General features: G+C 39.0%; 3 protein-coding genes and 1 long non-coding RNA gene across 10 annotated transcripts in view; 3 read left to right on the top strand and 1 right to left on the bottom strand.

Moving 5' to 3' along the window:
* Nucleotides 1-11,366, bottom strand: part of VMP1 (vacuole membrane protein 1) — a 128,388-nt gene extending 117,022 nt beyond the window's left edge. For both annotated transcript variants that reach the window (XM_060647755.3, XM_060647754.3), the window contains exon 1: nt 11,236-11,366. The gene's annotated coding sequence lies outside the window, so the exon portion shown is untranslated. The remainder of the gene's footprint in view (nt 1-11,235) is intronic.
* The window catches only part of PTRH2 (peptidyl-tRNA hydrolase 2), a 56,816-nt gene extending 38,888 nt beyond the window's left edge, over nt 1-17,928 (top strand). The window contains exons 2-3 of one of the 4 annotated variants that reach the window (XM_081791240.1): nt 10,333-10,454; nt 17,307-17,928. In XM_081791240.1, the coding sequence (XP_081647366.1) occupies nt 17,307-17,846 (540 nt within the window). In that variant the 5' untranslated portion in view covers nt 10,333-10,454 and the 3' untranslated portion in view covers nt 17,847-17,928. Of the gene's footprint in view, nt 1-10,332; nt 10,455-11,426; nt 11,626-11,864; nt 11,890-17,306 lie in introns of those variants that run through there. The other 3 variants (XM_060647763.2, XM_081791239.1, XM_060647764.3) reach the window with 3 other exon arrangements.
* Nucleotides 3,161-4,011, top strand: LOC132688564 (developmental pluripotency-associated protein 3-like). Its single transcript, XM_060647771.3, has one exon. It carries the CDS (start codon nt 3,335-3,337, stop codon nt 3,791-3,793), a length of 459 nt encoding a protein of 152 aa, XP_060503754.1. The 5' UTR covers nt 3,161-3,334; the 3' UTR covers nt 3,794-4,011.
* A 1,146-nt stretch (nt 17,929-19,074) lies between the features above and the next one.
* Nucleotides 19,075-20,507, top strand: part of LOC132688568 (uncharacterized) — a 71,652-nt gene continuing 70,219 nt past the window's right edge. For all 3 annotated transcript variants that reach the window (XR_009614583.2, XR_009614582.3, XR_009614581.3), the window contains exon 1: nt 19,075-19,263. This is a non-coding gene — a long non-coding RNA (uncharacterized LOC132688568). The remainder of the gene's footprint in view (nt 19,264-20,507) is intronic.

Genomic DNA, 20,507 nt, shown 5'->3' on the forward strand with positions numbered 1-20,507 from the left:
TTTTAAACCCACTTATCTTGATTAAGTCAAGAGACCAGTCTCAACATATTCCAAAGAATGGGCATCAGGGACCACATTCTCTGATAATTCAGAAATTGTGCCAAACTTTAGTAACAAAAATATAAAATTTATACACACTCAGAAGCTAATGCACAGTTTTAAATAACTCATGGGTCAAAATAAGAGAAAACTGAAAAATGCTCAGAACTACTGGAACTGAAAAATGAATTTGGTAAGGTCACAGGTGTAAAAACCAACTCTCTATTATATACCTGGAATAAAAAATTAGAAATTTAAATTTAAAAATTTTACAGAGCACCTGGGTGGCTCAGTTGGTTAAGCGTCTGACTTCGGCTTGGGTCATGATCTCTCAGGCTGTGAGTTTGAGCCCTGCATCAAATTCATCAAAGCCCTGCTTTGTGCTGACAGCTCAGAGCCTGGAGCCTGCCTCAGATTCTGTGTCTCCCTCTCTCTCTCTGCCCCTCCCCCGACTCACACTCTGTCTCTCTCAAAAATAAACACTAAAAAAACCTTTTTTAAAAAATTTCATTTACAATAGCATCTGAAACGTAAAATATTTAAGAGGTAAGTTTATGTTGGGATGAGCACTGGGTGTTGTATGTAAGCAATGAACCACAGGAATCTACCCCAAAAACCAAGAGCACATTTTACGTACTATATGTTAGCCGATTTGACAATAAACTATATTTTTAAAAAAATAGAGGGGAAAAAAATAAAACCATTTTGGACACTTTCAAAAAAAAAAAAAAAAGAGGTAAGTTTAATAACATACATGCAAGACCTATTCTAAAACAGTAAGAAAAGAAATTACAGAGGGCCTAAATACACAGGGAAATATACCATGTTGATCATTTGAAAGACTCAATATAGTTATTATGACAATTTCCCTCAAACTGATGTATAGGTTTAATGCAATCTAAATCAAAACTCAAGCAGGTTTTTTAAAAACTCAAAAGTGACAAGTGGATTCAAATTTACATGGAAATGCAAAAAACTTAGAATAGCTAAAACAATTTGGATCAAGAGCAGAGTTGTAAGACTTGCACTAACTGATTTCAAGATTTATTATAAAGTTACAGTAATGACAGTGTGGTTTTGGCAAAAGGACAAACATAGATCAGTGAAACAGAATAGAGAATACAGAATTAGACCCACATATATTGGGTCAATTAATTTTCAACAAAGGTACAAGGCAAATCAATGGTCAAAGGAACATCTCTTCAACAAATGGTACTAAAATAACTGAATATTCTTATGAAAAAGTGAACATCAACCTTTATTTTTCAAATGCAATAACTGATTTGAAATGGATCATAGATCTAAATGTAAGAACTAATACTATAAACCTTCTAGGAAAAAACAAGGAGAAAATCTTTGCAATCTTGGAGTAGACAACTATTTCTTAGGCTTAAAAAACAAGAACCATAAAAGAAAATTGATAAACTGTACTTTATCAAGTTTAAAAACTTGTTAAGAAAACCAAAAAGGTAAATAAACAAACAAATAAATAAATAAGTAAATAAAAGAAAACCAAAAAGGTAAACCACAGAATGAGAGAAAATAGTTGCAATATACATGTATCTGACAAAATTCTTGTGTTCAGACTCTCTCTCTCTCTGTATATATATACATACATACACACATGTTATAGTAACAAAAAATGAAGGTGTTTTGTATATGTATGGAAAAAGAGAAAACAACCAAGAAACGGAAGAGTTATATAAAGAATTTAAAATATGAAGAAAAAGATAACTCTATAAAACTAAAATAGGCAAAAGACATAAACAGGTATTTCATGGCCAATAATGAAGATATCTATTTGATCTCACTGACAATCAAAAAATATGAATCAAGATCATAAGATACCATTTTTATACAGTCTGTTTTACTATGTAGTAATATAATTCAAAAATTTAGTGACTTCAAAAAAATCATTCAATATTTCTCATGATTCTGTGAGTTAGGCTAGACAATTCTGGTCTGGACTAGCCTGGCTCTTGAGCTATGCAGGTCTCAGTTGGGATGCCTCGTGTTAGGTCTCCTATGCCCCAGAAGGTTAGTCTGGCTTTTTTTTTTTTTTCCCACATGGTGGGCTCGGAGTTCTAAAGAGCTGTAAGAGAAGATATGCCCAATGTGCAAGTTTTTCAAGTCTCTGCTTGTATCACACTTGCTAATGTTCCTTTGGTCAAAGCAAGTCATGTGGCAAAGTACAGCGTCAAGGAGTACAGTAACAGTAAAATCACACTACAAAGGATGAGAAGAATTTGTGACCATTTTGCAAGTCAACACTAAATTTTATAATCCACCACACCATTCTCTGCATGGATTCTTTCAGCAAAAAATAAGCAGATGACAATAGCAGAACTTGGAAAACACCTTGTAAAAAGGTGAATACTGGCATATCCTTGCTAGCAACTCTATGCCTAGACATATAGCCAAAAGAAAAGAACCTCCTGCACGTGAAGAGCTGATAGGTACAATAATATTTTTAGCTACACTGGTCTTAATAGAAAAAGTCATAACAACTCAACTGTCCATTGTCAAAAGAACAAACAAATAAATTGGCATAAAATTATACAATGAAATTTACTCATTTAACAAATATTTACTGAGTACATACTATTCAGCTAGGCATACTTTGAGGTACACTTAACAGTTACTAAGGTACTGATAAACTCAAATATCTGAATTTCTAAATTAGATTTTTGCAGATATAGAGATCCTAGAGATATCCTTATGATTATTTAATAAGAAATTAAAGAAAATTCTTCTGCTCCATAGAAGCAGTACTAATATCTCCTGTAAGTGGATCTTAAAAACTTATAAGAGGCAGGAGAACCTTGTATATTCTCTTGATTAAATGCTTTTTGCAATATGGAGACTTGAAGGTTTCTGGAAGGAATCAGACTCAACAATAAGGAAGTGGCTAGTCAGATCAACAAGTTCAACTTCATTGGACTTTAGGGGCGCCTGGGTGGCTCAGTTGGTTAAGTGTCCAATCTCAGTTCAGGTCATGATCTTGCAGTTTGAGTTTAAGCCCCGCACGAGGCTCTTGCACTGACAGCTCAGAGCCTGGGGCCTGCCCTGGATTCTAGGTCTCCTTCTCTGTCTGCCCCTCCTCCTCTAGTGCTCTGTCTCTTGCTCACTCTCAAAAATAAATAAACATTTGTTCTTTCTTTGCCACGGTTTGTTGGAGTTTTGGTTCTTCTTGCTTTTTCTTGGCTGTATCGTTCTTTCCAGGCTACTTTGCAGCAAGTTGAGTCTTGAGAATCACTTTCTACTGGAATCCAAAGATCTAGCAACTAGGCTTTCAATGGATTCGCCAACAAAGCTTTACCCATCTTGCAGCCCAGAACCTTCTCAGATGGCCAGTGAAGAGAATTCCCAGGAAAGCTCGGCTGCCTCTCAAACTATCTCTGAGGTATTAATAAACAACCTTAGTAAATTGACTCTCGACCCTAGTATCAAACTCCCTTCCCCTCTACCGGAATATCCACCCCAAAAGCAGGACAGCGAGAAGAAACCACAGGGGCTTGTGGACCGAATACTCAGCAACAGGAAGAGGGGTGGAATAAGGACTTTGTTAACTGCTCGGAAAGAAAGAACAGAAAGGCTGATGTGGTTTATTAAAAACCATCACTACTTCAACCAGCATTCCACGGATGAATCAAGAGTGGAAAGATTTAGATGTATATGTCACTATCGCCTGTATCATAGAGATCCTTCTGAGGATACCAGCATGGAGAATAATTATGACATGGAGTTGATGTAAACATAAACCTTACGATACTGTTTTTTTTTTTGCTAGTAATTTTAGGATCAGTATGCAGCAGCTTGGGAAAGCTGCTCTGTTAAGACAAACTGTATCATATTTTGATAATCTATGATATAAACTCTGTTTTGTCTTTTCTACCTTGATAACAGTAATTTGTGAGGAATCCTGTAGCTTGCGTTTGAACGACTTCAATATACTTTAGTTCCACTTTTTGATATGACCCATGGAAGCACTAGTAGGTTTTGAGTGTTGCCTGTATGTTTGAGAAGCCTGAAGTCATGAAGATAGGTTAACCTAACATGGGGCTCCTGCATGGCTCAGTTGGGTTAAGCATCCAATAGAGCTCTGTAGAATAGGGCTCTGTGCTGGCAGCTGGGAGCCTGGAGCCTGCTTCAGATTCTGTGTGTGTGTGTGTGTGTGTGTGTGTGTGTGTGTGTGTGTGTCCTTCCCCCACTCACACTCTCTAAAAAATAAAAACATTAAAAAAAAAAAAAAAAAAGAAAACCTAACATCAAATTGGAAGCCAAGTAACTTGTGCAGAAGGAATATATAGAGAATACTGGGTGGTTTGGCTAGAGCATAATTATAATTAGGGCAGGGTGCATAGGCTAGATTTTCTGTTTTTAAAAACTTGGATTGTAACAAAAAATTTTTTATGTGGTAGTTCCAGTTTTAGTAGCAAATGTGTATGTAGAAGATCTTATTAAAATTGAGACTTATTTGAAAAAATAAGTAAATAAATAAACATTAAAAAATAATAATAAACTTTACTGGACTTTAGTCTGGTTTCATTTAGACCACAGAGTAAGAACTCACAGAGCTGATCCTTTCTTAAAAGAATTCACGGGGCGCCTGGGTGGCGCAGTCGGTTAAGCGTCCGACTTCAGCCAGGTCACGATCTCGCGGTCCGTGAGTTCGAGCCCCGCGTCAGGCTCTGGGCTGATGGCTCGGAGCCTGGAGCCTGTTTCCGATTCTGTGTCTCCCTCTCTCTCTGCCCCTCCCCCGTTCATGCTCTGTCTCTCTCTGTCCCAAAAATAAATAAAAAACGTTGAAAAAAAAATTAAAAAAAAAAAAAAAAGAATTCTGAAGAACTAAAAACTTTCACATGCTTTATATAAATATATGTGTGTGTGTATACACACACACACACACATATATATACATATATATGTATATATGTATGTGTGTATATATATATATATACCTACACACATACACATATATATATAAATATGTAGGCATATGTAAAAATATAAATATGTAGGTATATGTGTGTGTGTGTGTGTGTATAGGAAAAAAGTGAACAATCTAGTTCCCCTCTGTCCCTCATCTACCTAGTACTCTCCCTGCTAGATATACCCACTTTTATTACTTTTGTGTATTTGTTTTTTCTTCAAACACTCCTTGGCCTCCTTTGCCAGCTCTCTTTTACCTGACCAGGGCCCTCTCCTCTTCCCTGTCACCCCAAGTGATTTATTTGGTCCTATAGTTTAAAATACTAGCCTGAATTTGTCTTAATTTTTTTAATGTTTATTTTTTAGAGAGAGAGACAGAGTGTGAGTGGAGTGCAGGCAGAGAGAGAGGGTGACATAGATCTGAAGCAGTCTCCAGGCTCTAAGCTGTCAGCACAGACCCCGATGCGGGGCTCGAACTCAGGAAGCGCGAGATCATGACCTGAGCTGAAGTCAGACATTTAACCAAGGTAGCCACCCAGGCGCCCCTAAAATACTAACCTGAATTTGCATTTCTGGTCCTGATCTCTAGATCTGTGTCCCTAATACCACATTTGGATGATTGCTAAGCATCTCAAATTTAACATGTCCTTCCCATCCCCCTTCTTGTCACAAACCTGGTCCTTCCCAAACCTTCCCTCTCCCAGTACTTGGCACAACCCTCCACCTACTTACTAAATCCAGAAGCACAGTCATCCTTGACTCTTCTCATTTCCTTACTCTTCACATCTAATCCAGGACCCAGTCCTATTCCAAATATATTTAGTATCCACCCACGGCTCTCCACTTTTTTGCCACCACTGTGGTCCAGGCCATTTTCATCTCTCATTTAGACTACTGCCATGGACTCCTAACTTCTCTTTCCATTTTTATTCTTGTCCCCTTCAATTCATCCTTCACATGTGAACGAGAGTGGAGTCCTTATAAATCATACTACTCCCCTACTTGAAATTGTAGGACTTCCTATTACGCTCAAAATCAAATCCAAATTCATTTCCATGGCCTACAAAGCTCTATATAATCTGGACCATGAGTATGTTCCCTACCTCATTTCATGTTGCTGTATTCCACGTATACTGTGCTAGAATCTCAAATGGGCACACATCCACATTAACTCTCATACCTTTGTTTCCTTCCTAATATTTACTACACTGTTTATTCTTTCATTTCTGTGTTTAATCCTTTCTCTATCAGGGTCCCAACTAAAATACATTTGTCCTTGCTTCCCACTGTTTTCTCCAAAACCTGGTAAAGGAACTAACACAAGATTTTTAGATTTTTGTTCCCTGATTGGATGAATGAACAGATACAGCAATAGATGTCATTGCAGAATAATCTTCCCATGCAAAGAAAGTAAGTGCTAGAAGATAACAATGCACGTTAAATTCCCAAATAGCAATTCTCAAATTCTGTTATGGTTTGCACAGATAATGTAAACTAATAACAATAACACACAAAAAAACTGAGAGAATAGCCTATTAGAATACCTCATTCGGTTAAGAATCTCACACATGCTGTACAATATTCACAAAATGAAATACATATATATTTATTTACTGAACCTTCATTAATACTGAGCAAACAATGACAAGTAAGCAGCAACAAAAAGACATGTGTTCAAAGAGGGTTGGGAAAGAGTTTTCTCTTAGCAACTGGCTCAGTAGGCTACCTGATGATAACAATAACAATCATGATTAACTATATGCCATTCCCAACACTTTACTTAAATCTATTCAGTTAACCCTAACAGGTACCGACTTCATAGCCTAGGAGGAAGAGGTTAAGTAACTAGCCCAAGGGTTGCATAGTAGTAAAAGCTGGAATTTGAAAGAATGCAATCTAGCTTCATTGCCCTGGCTCTTAACACTACCTAGTGCTTCCAAAAAAAAAATTATAAAGACCAAGGTTATTATTTTTTTAATTTTTAAAAATGTTTTATTTATTTTTAAGAGAGAGAGTGAGAGAGACACAGTGCAAGCCGGGGAGGGGGCAGAGGGAGAGGGAGAGGGAGACACAGAATCTGAAGCAGGCTCCAGGCTCTGAGCGGCCAGCACAGAGCCCGATGCAGGAATCAAACCGCGAATCATGAGATCATGACCTGAGCCAAAGTCCGGCACTTAACCAACTGAGCCACCCAGGCGCCCCAAGACCAAGGTTATTATTAAAGAACTTCAAGAACAAGAGAAAACATCATAATGAAATACTGAAAAGATTATGTATCTCTGAATGCCAACAAACTGTTTAGCAATTTCAGTTAGACTAGCTGGGACAGGATTACTCAATGGGTCACCCTTGCTTAATTTAAAAATGCCTTAAGCTTTAAATGCCTTAGTCTTTTATCTGACACAGAAAAGTGTCTCCTGTTCAAATTTCCAAAACCTTCAAGGAGGATAATATTTTTAAATGAGCTTTACTGAAGGGTTTACATAATACACAGTATCAGTTCAGCAAACCCTAAACACAGTTGCTTTCCTAAATAGAGTTTCTTGAAGCAATAAACTCTAAAAGTTTACCCCTCAAAATACTTGCAAGTCTGTGAAAGCAGATTATTAACTAATACAACAACAAACACATTATCACTTAATTCATTAAGTTTGTTTCTGAGGTTTAGTAAAGATTTTCTAATCTGGAGTTTATGTCTGTACCAAAGAGAGAGAGAAACGCCAACAAAAAGCACTGGGCAAAAAAACAGTGATTATTAAGTATTTGGCCGTATAATCTCCAAAAATGGGGAGAGACTAAACAGGTTTTGTGAAATCAGTGGAAACGAAACGGTTCTCAATAAGAAAAAAAATGAACTATTCTACACTGGCTATTTACCCAGAATAAAATAGAGAAATGGCTCAATAAATTAACAGATAATTCATATAACAATATTAAAATTACAAATAGTTTGGGGAGATTTTTTAACAGGAACAAAGAAATTAATGCAGCTTCTTCCTACTTATTACCAACAACATTTACTCAGTAGAGACACGTGTTACAAAGATACTCTGTCTTTTCCACTTGTCAGAAAGAAGACACCTTGATATCTGATAGTAATGCAGCATGAACTCAGAAAAACTGTTCTGAAGAACAGAACTAATTTTCTTTCTTTCTTTATTCCATTCCACTGCAAATCTTGGCAAGCACAGTGTTTTTGTTTTCCTAGAATTTATAAGAATAAATCAGCTAAGGGGTGCTTTGGTGGCTCAGTTGGTTTAGCGCCCAACTTGGGCTCAGGTCACGATCGTGTGGTTCATGAGTTTGAGCCCCACATAGGGCTCTGCGCTGACAGCTCAGAGCCTGGAGCCTGCCTCGGATGCTGTGTGTCTCTCTCTGCCCCTCCCCTGCTTGCGCTCTGTCTCTATCTCTCAAAAATGAATAAAAACGTTAAAAAAATTAAAAAAAGAATAAATCAGCTAAAAAGGGAAAAATGTGTACACACATATAGATCCCTTTAATACATAGAAGAAACTATTTTCATGCAAACTGGAAAATAATACCAAACCATAAAAAGATGCCTGGAAACAACCTTAGAAGAACAGAGAAAAGACTTGTGATTTCATTTCCAGTTCAGGGTGTGGCACTACCTAAACTATATGACCTCAGGCAAGCCAATTACTGATTGTTTGTGGGGCTCAATTTTCTCCTCTGTTAAATGGGAAGAATATAACTATATGTTCATAGAGATTGCTTCTAATTCTATATATTGCTTTCAGTAGGCTTTGGTAAAATGATAAAGTTTTTTACTTAATAGAAGTAAGTAATGCAGGCTCCAGGCTCTGCAAACCCTGAGCTCTGAGCTGTCAGCATAGAGCCTGATGCGGGGCTGGAACCCAAGAACTGTGAGATCATGACCTGAACCAAAGTCAGACACTCAACCAACTGAGCCACCGAGGCACCCTGAAAGAATCTTTTTTTGTTTTCTTTAATTTTTTTTAACGTTTATTCATTCATTATTGAGAGATAGAGAGAGACTGAGCATGAGCAGGGGAGGGGCAAAGGGAGGGAAGATGCAGAATCCAAAGCAGGCTCCAGGCTCCGAGCTGTCAGCACAGAACCCGATGAGGGGCACGAACTCACAAACCGTGAGATCATGACCTGGGCCGAAGTCGGATGTCCAACTGACTGAGCCACCCAGGCGCCCCAGAAAGAGAGAGAATCTTAGGCAGGCTCCAAATGCATCACAGAGCCTGATGGTGAGATCATGACCCAAGCCAAAAGTAAGAGTCAAATGCTCAACCAACTGAGCTATTTAGGTGCCCTGCACTTGGAAAAAAAATTTATGTCTATTTATTTATTTTGAGAGAGACCACCCATGGGAGGGAATGGCAGAGAGACAGAGACAGAGACAGAGAGAGAGAGAGATGAGACAGAGAGAAAATCCCAAGCAGGCTCCACACCAGCAGCACTGAGCCTGACCTGGGGCTCGAACTCAAACTGTGAGATCATGACCTGAGCTGAAATTAAGAGTCAGACATTTAACCGACTGAGCCACCCAGGCAAACCCTTGCACTTGGAAATTCTTAAGTGACAATACATGATGACCAAGAAAGATCAGATTTAAACTACCAAATGCAAAACTATACTCATTTTCTAGTCACCAACTTATTAAACACGGTGACTAATGCAATGGGTTACAGTATGAAACTATTCGTAGGTAGCTTTTATTGGGTCCAAAACTAGGGCAAAGATCATCTCAGAAGTGTGTGATAATATTTTCAGATAAGTAACACTTAATATAAAACATCAAACTGTGAAATGATACAAAGCAACAGTATTCTGCAGTTATATATTTCCAGCTTTCAGAGTAAACTGACACCATCACCATATTTTAATTTATATAGTGATTTCCCATTTACTATCTCACTTAACCATTGTGAAAATCCTATGAAATAAAGTGAGCAGTACTTTTATCAACACAATTCAGACCAGCTCAGAAAGTTAGGTAACCTACCAACCTTTATTCTGGAATGTGAGTCACAGAAATTAAACTGTACTAATCAAGTAAGAAATATCCCTCAAAGGGAAGAAAAAAGCTTTAGTGTTTTAAAATAATATAGGCAAAGAAGTAAAATATAAAAGATCTCTACTACAGAATCATTTCATACCCACACAAATTGGCCATATTTGTCAGGTACTACCATCCCTCTTCCAAAGATCAATAAAAACATAATCTAGAATGCATAAAATGTTCCCGGTAAATAATTTCTTACCATTTTCATTTATGTTAAGAATGCACAACTAAAATCACAGCTCATGATAATACAATTAATAGGCAGTAGCGGTCGGAACATTAAATTCTCTATCATTACATCATAGAAATACTTGTACAAACTTCTCCAAAAGACCAGTGCAGTCTCTCTACAAAATTTCTGACAACAGCCCCAAAGGAGAATTGAAAGACACTGAAGTTAAGAAAAGGAGGTGTCTTGCCATGACAGGTAAACTGTGTCAGAGCCTATATGAGATTTTTGCATGATCTGCATAAAAACAAAGATAATACTTTAAACCTACTGGAGGTCATTAAGTAATCTTAGTGTGACACAGGGCCACATATGGCTTCTTGGAATTTTAGAGATTAAGCCGATCCCCAGGTTTTACTGCAAGTACCTCCGCTGTAATAGAACAGGGGAGAGGAGAGTGTCAGAAATTTGGAAGAGGTAGAAAATTCTGCTCCTCATAAAGTAGTAGGATATACGTGAAGGGTTTTTGCAAAAGATCAACGGAGCTAAGGCCCCATTCCCTTGGCCACCAACGCTTTAGATGGCACTTACAAGCCTGAGTTTTGTTTAGAAGCGAATGCATTTAGTATCATGTATTAGTGGCTGGGGAGGGCAAGAACCAAACTGACAGGTCCTGAGAAACAGCTTGGTCATCAGCAGGGAGGATCTTCTCCACTTACTCTGAGGTTGATACCGGGGAAGGAAGAAGAGATGGGTACTCTACAGAAGCTTAGAAGAGCTTCCAAGTCCGCGACGATGAGAGCGAATGATAGGAAATCCAGTGTATGGGTTCACTGTACCGGGGTGAACCGTGAGGTGTCCCAGATAACCTGGCTACCGCCAGACCGAGACAGAGTCAGCAGCGCCCTAAAACACTGCTTGAAGTCGAAATCACGGTGCCCCACATCTATATGATCTAAGTGGGAGAGCTCCGGAAGAAGCCAAGCCCTGATGCCAGTCTCAGGCTTCCGTCCCCAATTTCACGCGCTCGTTTACCTACCCGCTCTGACCCCGGCTTCTCCGGATCTCAGTATCCTGGAAGCGGCTCCTGACCGACTCTCACACCCGCCGCTGGGGTCCGGCCAACCGGAACTCGCTCTCGTCACTTCCGGTCCGTTTCCCACCCCCCATCCCTCCGGGGACCGCCTCCAAGAGACAATAGTTCCTTTTTCTTTTCTGCAACCTCCGAAGATCTTCGCGGGATTTCAGTTCGGGTCTAGGTTCGGGACCTGTGGGCGGGACGAGAGGAAGAATGACTGTTGTCTTCGAGGTTCTTGATCCGGAACTTATCAAGGAGTCCCGGAAGAGGTAACTCGTGGGATAGAAGCGTGTTCACTACGCGAGGGGGAAAACGGAACGGCGCGAGTGAGGAGTTGGTGAGGTTCTCTAGGTAAGTCGGCCCTTCATTGGGAGGTAATTTTGCATTCTCTCTCCAATTGGAATGTTTCTTTCCACCTCATTACATACCTCCTCCCCCGAGCCTTTCACCTCCGTAAACTGTCTTCCGCCCAACTGGACACTGGAGCCACTGCTGCTGTTCAGCCAGTAGTCCTTTGGAAGAAGGGACCAAAATCTTGAGAAGGAGAAGAACCCAGAATTTCTTGTTCCCAGGCAGAGCCTTCATTCAGGCAGCATGGATACGCTTGCTCCGAATGTGAGAAAATACCGCGCAGGCCTGTTGAGTATTTATTGAATACCCACAGCGTATGAAATGGAGTCCTACGAGGAAAGGAAAGGTTTCCACGAATATGGTCGAAAAATGTGTCTCTCTGTGTAACACAGATATAATGTTCAGAGAAGTGTTTAATCCTGTTAGCCCAGGCACTAGACTCTGAAAATGTGATGTACAGTCGTTATGTGTAATTGCTACAGCAGTTCTGTAGAGTAAATAATTAAGACTGATTGGGGGATGATAAACACTTGAGATTGGTGTCGTTTGAACCACGCCTTCATGGCTGAAGAGGTTGTGTGTGTTTGTATTTGTGTATGTAAGTGAAGAAAATAGAAAATAATTCCTGGGAGAGATGGCTCTTTGAAGGGACCTAGTAATTTGGTGTCGCTGGATAGTACAGTATGAAGCAGAAGAGTAGATTAGGAGAAAGTAGGTAGCAACCAAACTGTGTAGTGCTTTGGATTTGTGCTAAGGGATTTGTTTTATATTTTAGGTGTTTACCTGGTCATATTTTTTTAAGTTTATTTATTTATTTTGAGAGAAAGAGCAAGCAGGAGAGGGGCAGAGAGAGCGAGAATCCCAAGCAGGCTCTGAGCTGTCAGCGCAGAGCCCACTGCAGGGCTGGAGATCATGAATGGTGAGATCATGACCTGAGCCAAAATCAGAAGTAGGTTGCTAAACTGACTGAGCCACCCAGGCACCTCCATCTGGTGGTTTTTGAGCAGAAAAATTACAGGATCAGATTTGTGTTTTACAAGTATAATTTTAGGGGTGCCTGGATGGCTCAGTCTCTTAAGCTTCAGACTCTTGATTACAGCTTAGGTCATGAGCTCACAGTTTGTGAGTTTGAGGTCTGCATGTGGCTCTCCCAGGAGTTTGCTTGGGTTTCTCTTTCTCCTTCTCTCCCCCCACCCCCCAAATAAATAAAGTTTTTTTAAAAAGTATAATTTTAATGGCAGATGGACTAGGATGAACTAGGATATGCATGAAGCAAATGAGGAAAGATCAGAGATAGAGAAGTAATTTGAAGGCTTTTGGCCAAGACATCGATAGGGCACTGGTAGCAAGGATAAGGAGATAGGTTGAACACAGATAAATTCAACAAGGTTTGGTGACTGGATGTGGTAGGCCAGTGGAGAAAAAGTCCAGGGTTACTAAGAAATCAAGAATACAGAAAAAGGTGGGCCACATGGATGGGTCAGTTGGTTGAGCATCAAACTCTTGATTTCAGCTCAGGTCATGATCTCTTCGTGGGAGCAAGCCCTGTATAGGGCTCTGCACTGACAAGTGGGGAGCATGCTTGGGATTCTCTCTCTCTCTCAATAAATAAATAATAATGAAAAAAAAATACAGAAAAAGGAAATTTTAGAGGGAAAGGAAAATACTGAGTTCAGTGTAGGATACAGATTAGAATACTTTATAGTATTCTAGTAGAAGCTGGAAATTCCAGTTTGGAGCCCAGGAGAGGTGTCAGGAGTCCTCAGCATATGACAATTTGGGAATAAATGGGATTTGCTCTCTCCTCTATTAGATGTCAGCTCCATGAAGAGTGGGACTTTGTTTAGTTCAGTGCTCTATCTCTAAGGTCCAGAACAGTGCCTGGTGCACAATAGGCCTTCCATAAATATCAACTTATTGGATGAAAAGAGAGTTTATAGACCATCACTGTCCAATAGAACTTTCATGGAAATATTCTGTAGCTCAGAGTGACCGTTAGCCACTTTTAAGTTGTTGAGCTATTGGGCACTTGAAATGTGGCTAAGTGCAACTGAAGAATTGAATTTTTATTTAGTTTTAATTAAGTTTAAATAACTGTGTTTGACTAATGGATACCGTATTGGATGATGTAGGCATAGACTGAAAAGAAGGCTAAACGTGTAAGCAGGTGCAATACATACATCAGGGGCAAACATCAGAGCTAGAGGAGACTGGAAAAAAAACTATCAGAAAGGTGGGATGATAATAGGGTGAAAGATTAAAGAATTAGAGGGAGGAAAGTTTAAAGAAACGTTATCTCATCAGTGAGTGGTGGAGAAAACTCAAGATGAGGCCTAAAAGGAGGCAACTACATTTGGCAATTAGCAAGTGTCTAATTCCTTACCAATATCAGTTGAATGGGGAAGGGAGGCAGGTAATTAAAGAAGTTTAGAGGTAAAAGGAAAAAGGAGTCAGACAGTGGTCCAAGGGTCAAAAAGGATTGGGGAAAGGTTTTTTTTTTTTTTTTTTTTTTTTTTTCAGGTTAGAAAAGCCAAGGTATAGCCCCAGGGAGTACGATTAACGGGTGGGGAACACGGTTCTGGAGGGAATGGGATCAAGAGCATTGGTGAAAGGGGCTTAGTCTGGGAGGAATTAGAACACACCAGGAGGAGGGTTTTTACAGGACGTGTTTGTTTTGCAATGCCACCATTGCCCAAGATTATCCTTGAGACTAAGAATAGTTATGTTTACCTTAGTCTCAATCACTGGGCTTTTGATATGTGTGTGGTGTATATGCAGAAAGGGAAAGAGGCTGAAACACCTTTTGGAGGAGTTAGATGATAATGTAATCAGGCTGATAGGTGATTAGAACATCCTAAAGAATAAAAATGTTAGGTATTAATGGTATTAATATGGTAGAATTAGAGACCTCATGAGGTATGGTACAGAAGCAATGAACTTTATAATTTCTAGAACTTTTTTTTCTTTCGTTTTTTTTCTCTTACTGGTATGTTTGTTTTTTGGTGGTTATTTTTGGTTCGTTTAGTTTTTGTTGCTGTTGAGAGAGAGAGTGAGAGCGAGGGAGTGGCAGAGGGAGATAGAAGAGAATCTTAAGCAGGCTGCATGCTCATGAACTGTGAGATCATGACCTGAGCCGAAATCAAGAGGCAGGACACTCAACCAACTGAGCTAGCTACCCAGGAACCCTGGTATATGTCTGTTTTTAGATAAAGTTCAGAAAGTGAGAAGCTTTCTGTCATGATCTCTAGATGAGTATATTTTATACTACTTTTATTAGTTATATTACTGTGGATAAGCAGGTTCTCTTTTAGATCCTTATTTTTCTCATCTTTAAAATGAGGCTCATGCCTTTTTTAATTTTCATAGCAACCATAATGGAAGTAAAGGAGTTAGCAAGTTATACAACACATAATAGGTCCTCTATATGTGGTTCCCATCTCCAGATAGTACCTGAGTCTGGTATATAGGATATTTGGTTACTTTGCAACCTAGAAATGGGTGCAGAAAATCCTTCTAATTGTTGACATGGAGGTTATGGATATAATTTTTACATAATTGAGTATTTATTCACTTTGGAATCTAGTTAGATTATGAAAGAGAAATCCTGATATGTAAGTCTCATGTAGTAACTAAATGATAGATGCATTCTGAGAAAATGTGGGTTCTAATAAGAATTTAATTTTTTTTCTGACTGTAAAAAGGCATCTAGAGCCATAAAGTACTATGTCAGTACAGCCCTGTCACCATTATTAGTCATACCAGTGAAAGAGGACTGAAACTAGGTACTGACAGCTTACATGTGTGACCCTCTTGCCTCTGGCCATTCCGTGTCACTCTCCTTTGATCCCTCAATGTTTGTTTCTTAAATCTGTATTTCTGTGTTAAGTGATAGAAGCTTGAAACAAAAGGCCACATATTGAATGGTTTGATTTATATGAATGTCCAGAATAGGCAAAATAGATTAGCAAATGCCAGGGACCTGGGGGTAGAGAAAATGGGAAGCAACTGCTAATAGTTACACAGGTTTCTTTTTTTTTTTTTTTTTTTTGCATGCACAAGCAGGGGAGTGGAGCAAAGGGAGAGAGAGAGAATCCCAGGCAGGCTCCCTGTTCAGCATGGAACCCAGTGCAGGGCTCAATCCCATGACCCTGAGATCATGACCTGAGCTGAAATCGAGTTGGAAGCTCAGCAAACTGAGCCACTCAGGAGCCCCAAGGGATTGCTTTTTGAGGCAGTGAAAATGTTCTGGGATTAGATAGTACTTATGGTTGTACAAACTTTTGGATATATTAAAAAACCACTAAATTGTACACTTTAAAAAGATGAATTTTTATAGTATGCAGTGTCTCGAGAAATTTAACGTCCCCTATGGTATCCTTATTTTTAAATTTTTTTAAGATTTTATTATTTTTTTTTAATGTTTATTATTTATATTTGAGAGAGAGAGTGTGTGTGTGCGTTAGCAAGGGAGGGGCAGAAAGAGATGGAGACAGAATCTGAAGCAGGCTTCAGGCTCTGAGCTGTCTGCACAGAGCCTGAGGGGGCCATGAGATCAAGACCAAGCCGTAGTCAAGACACTTAACTGAGCCACCCAGGTGCTCCAAGATTTTATTTTTAAGTAATCTCCGCACCCAGTGTGGGGCTTGAACCCAAGAGGCACGTACTGTACCAACTGAGCCAGCCACTCACCCCATTCTCATTTAAAATATTTGTGATAAAGTATTTCCAAGACTGTCATCTATGCCATGTAGATTATCCAAGGGCACTTACTTAATAAGCACTACAAATATGGTAGTCCCGTGTATTTCAATATATAAATGGTTAGATGCTGTCCCACTAGAAGAAACTATGGTTATTTGTGCCTATACATGGAAGCATTCTGAATGTAACAGCCTCAACTGTAGACTGATACGGGTGTTTTATTGGTGATTCAAATACCATGAATAGCTTTGCTGAGGTAACAGGAATTTCTAAAAAAAGGATGATGTTCCTTTGTTTTGTATGATAGTTACACTTCTGGTAAATTCAGTGTATATTAGAACTATGCAAAAAATATTTTGTGTCCATGTGTATAATGAAGTTAGCTTCTGGTCTCAGTGATTGATGGTTTTTTTTACCTATAATTATTTCCAGCGGGAAAATCTTTGCTTTGTAATACTTTTAGCATTCCATGCTTAGGTCTAGTAAATGTCAGCAGCACGCCTCACTCCAGGCCCATTGCTGTGACAACTAGGAACTTCTCTGAGGGGTTGGTACCAACCATCCCCATTGAGAACCACTGCATTATGAAGACACAAATAAGCACTATATTCCAGAGAAGGGATGAGTTATTCTTGGTTCCTTTACATCCTTTAGACAGCTTGATAAAATAGAATATTTCCTTTGTCTACAAGACTTAGGGGGAAGACAGAGGAACAGAGTTTCATGGTATCCCAAGAACTAGATACTCCTTGAGATTCAGAATGATTGTAACTGCTTTACCTGAATTCTTGAATCTTTTCTAGTACAAAGGGAAGAAAAAACAGTACATTAAGATCCAAAATAATATTTTGCTTTTTTTCTGGATGACTTCATAATGGTTTTTAAGTGTTGCCACTTATTTACCTAAATCAAGGTGTTTTGTCTGATAAGCCTGTAATTTTTCACTGCTATAGTGATAACTTTTTTTCCTTTCCTTTCAGATGCTCTCCAAATCCTTGGTGATGGAATATTTGGCTCATCCTGGTGCACTTAGCTTGGCTGCCGGAGTTGCTTGTGGCATGTGCCTGGGTTGGGGTCTCCGTGTACGCTTTGGGATGACTCCCAAAAGCTCAGTGAGCAAGATAGACACAGAGACTGGAAGTGAAGCAAGCATCTTAGGAGAAAGTGGGGAGTACAAAATGATTCTTGTGGTTCGAAATGACTTGAAGATGGGAAAAGGGAAAGTAGCTGCCCAGTGCTCTCATGCTGCTGTTTCTGCCTACAAGCAAATTCAAAGAAGAAACCCTGAATTGCTCAAACAATGGGAATACTGTGGCCAGCCCAAAGTGGTGGTCAAAGCCCCTGATGAAGAAACTCTGGTTGAATTATTGACCCATGCAAAAATGCTAGGACTGACTGTAAGTTTGATCCAAGATGCTGGACGTACTCAAATTGCACCTGGTTCTAGAACTGTCCTGGGAATTGGGCCAGGACCAGCAGATCTAATTGACAAAGTCACTGGTCACCTAAAACTTTACTAGGTGGAATTTTGTATGATGACTGTCCCACCACAATGTGTTTTGAAACTGTCAAATTCTAACAATAAAACAAACTCTCCCCCTACCTTAAGTATTTTTGAGATCAAAATCAATCTGTTCCCATGTTCTTTTATCAGGTACTTGGCTCAGTTATCTTGGCTTAAAAAAAAAAAGTTAAATGGTCCTGATGTTTCAAGGGATAGCTGCTGAAACAAATGTTTCAGAAACTGGTCACAACCAAATTGGATTACAAGGGCGGGGGGGAGGGGGAGGGGGACAGCATTTCCTGTGCATGGTTACGTCCCTGTGTAATGGCTTTTCTTCCCCAAGACAACACTGCTATACCCCATTGAAGGACCAGGGTTCAAGGTATTCTCATTGGATGCAAACTACAGTTTGTTTTCCTGCCATCACTTTTTGGATGACTGATAGCCAACATTAATAGATCATGGTATAGCCCCAAACAGCGATTTATAGTCTAACCTTCTGTATTAACCCACCTGTGCAGTATTTCATGTTCATTTCCCTGACCCATACTGGCCAAAGATTTCTCAGTAGTGCTTCTACATCATGGCCTATAAAAAATTCCTTTTACTTCCCCACAACTTCCCTAATAGTGCAGGCATTGAAAAACTTGCAAAGTGACTTGTATGGACTTTGAAGGTAGTACTAGGCCCACACGAGAATCTAGGGAAATGGTGAAGTGAATGTGGTGTGTCATCCAACATCCTGTTTCTTTACCTAAAACTTAAGGAACTAGATAGTTCAATTATTTAAGGGCATCTTTATTTCCCTTTTGATATATGGTTATCATGACATAATTCCAATAGTTACTGTTACACCACCTGCCCAGGATAGGAGGGAGGTTCCGGTTCCCAAAAGCAACATAGCTTTTTGAATGAAAGTCTTTTAGGGGGACCCTGATAGTATTTCTAAATTGAGTATATCCCAAACAACTAATGATGCCAGAGAGGATTTTGGCAACAGGCGCATGTGAAGTAGCTCCAATTCTCCATGATTAACTTCAGTAATTAGCATTACTTAGCATTGAGCTTCAAACATAAGCAGCACGGTAACACTTCAAGGTCTAAGGTCAGTGGAGTCTGGGTAAAACAATAAAGACTACTGCACTCAGTCATAGTTTGTACTATTTGGTCAGTTTTATAGAGTTTACACTGGCGTATGACAGCACAGGAGAAACTGCATCTGTGAATGATGCCACAGTAGCAACTGCTTCTAAATAGAATGTTTACACTAGATTCAAAAGTGATGCAACAGCATGTAACTGAGGCAAAGAGAACTTAATCCTAAATGCACCATTCTGGCTCATGTAATTTCTGAGGCTTGCCTCAGAGACTGATGGCTCCCAAGTTCAAATACAGTGCATTCCCAACAGGATGGCCAGCTGACTCAAGTAACTGTAAGTCATGGTATATCTACCAGGATGAATAGTATACAAATTCTAATAATTCCAGAAATATATTATGCTTATTTCCTACTTCACCTGTACTTAGTATTTATTTTATAGGGTGCTTAATCTTACAGTTCACAAGGTACACTCTGCAAAGTCCATAAGGTCTTTAAGATACTTTCAAGGGGTCAGATATTTTCATAATGCTAAGACTTTTTTTTTTTTTCCTGTGTTGACATTTGCACAGGTAACACAAAAGCAAAGGTGGATAAAACCTCTGGCATCTTTCACGAATCAAGGCAGGGGCACCCTACCTATACAAGTAGTACTTCATTGCCCAGTAGTGTCTGTCTCTCTCCCTCCTCCCTCTCCCTCTCTCTCTCTCTCTCACACACACACACACACACACACACACACACGATTCACTTAATGTCCTTGATAAAGCAGTAAAAAAAAAAATTATTAAATTTGACCCATCACTACTTTTGTCTTAATATTCTAACACGGAGCACTTCTGGTACACACTGAAGTATGAATGTTGCCCTGAGAGAAAAAAAATGTGTGGCTGAGTTGTGAGCTGAACTAGCAGCCTTGGTCATGGAAGAGTTTTACTTGTAAAAACTGACTAAGTATCCAATTAGCCAATCATTTTAAGAAAAGCAACAGACCGTATTCTGGAAAACTTCTATCTACCTCTCCTCCAAGTTTCCCAAAACCTAAGATTTTTCTGATGAGATCAGTGTTCCTCAGAAATAGGATTTTTAAAGATATGTCAACATTTAGAAAACCTGTACAACTTAATGAATCTATTTTCCATATAACCAACGCATGAGGGTACAAATCATGCATAGATAAAAGATCTATTCAAACTAAAGACACTAGTGGATTTTAATATAATGTTAAAGTTGAGTGTTACGGTTTCAGATTCCACATTTCAACTAACTACAAGTATCTGAAAAGGCTATTAAAATACTTTCCTAATTATACATCTTCGTGAGGCTAGACTTTCTTCACCTACTTTTAAAAAAAAGTAGTAACAGTGAATGCAAACAGAATCCAGCAATCTTCTGTGAAGAAAACCTTTGAAGAGACTTGTAAAAAACAGTGCAATTCCATTTTTCTCATTTAAGAAATAAGGCTAATATATAATTGTTTATGTTTACATGCAATGAGTTTAATAGTTACATTTAAATAAATTTTTAAAATTTGTTTTTACAGAACATTCAAGCAGCCCTGCTTGCAGCTCATATCAT

This window comes from Panthera onca, chromosome E1 (genome assembly GCF_046562875.1).
Source record: "Panthera onca isolate mPanOnc1 chromosome E1, mPanOnc1 haplotype 2, whole genome shotgun sequence".
In the NCBI taxonomy this organism is placed as follows: domain Eukaryota; kingdom Metazoa; phylum Chordata; class Mammalia; order Carnivora; family Felidae; genus Panthera; species Panthera onca.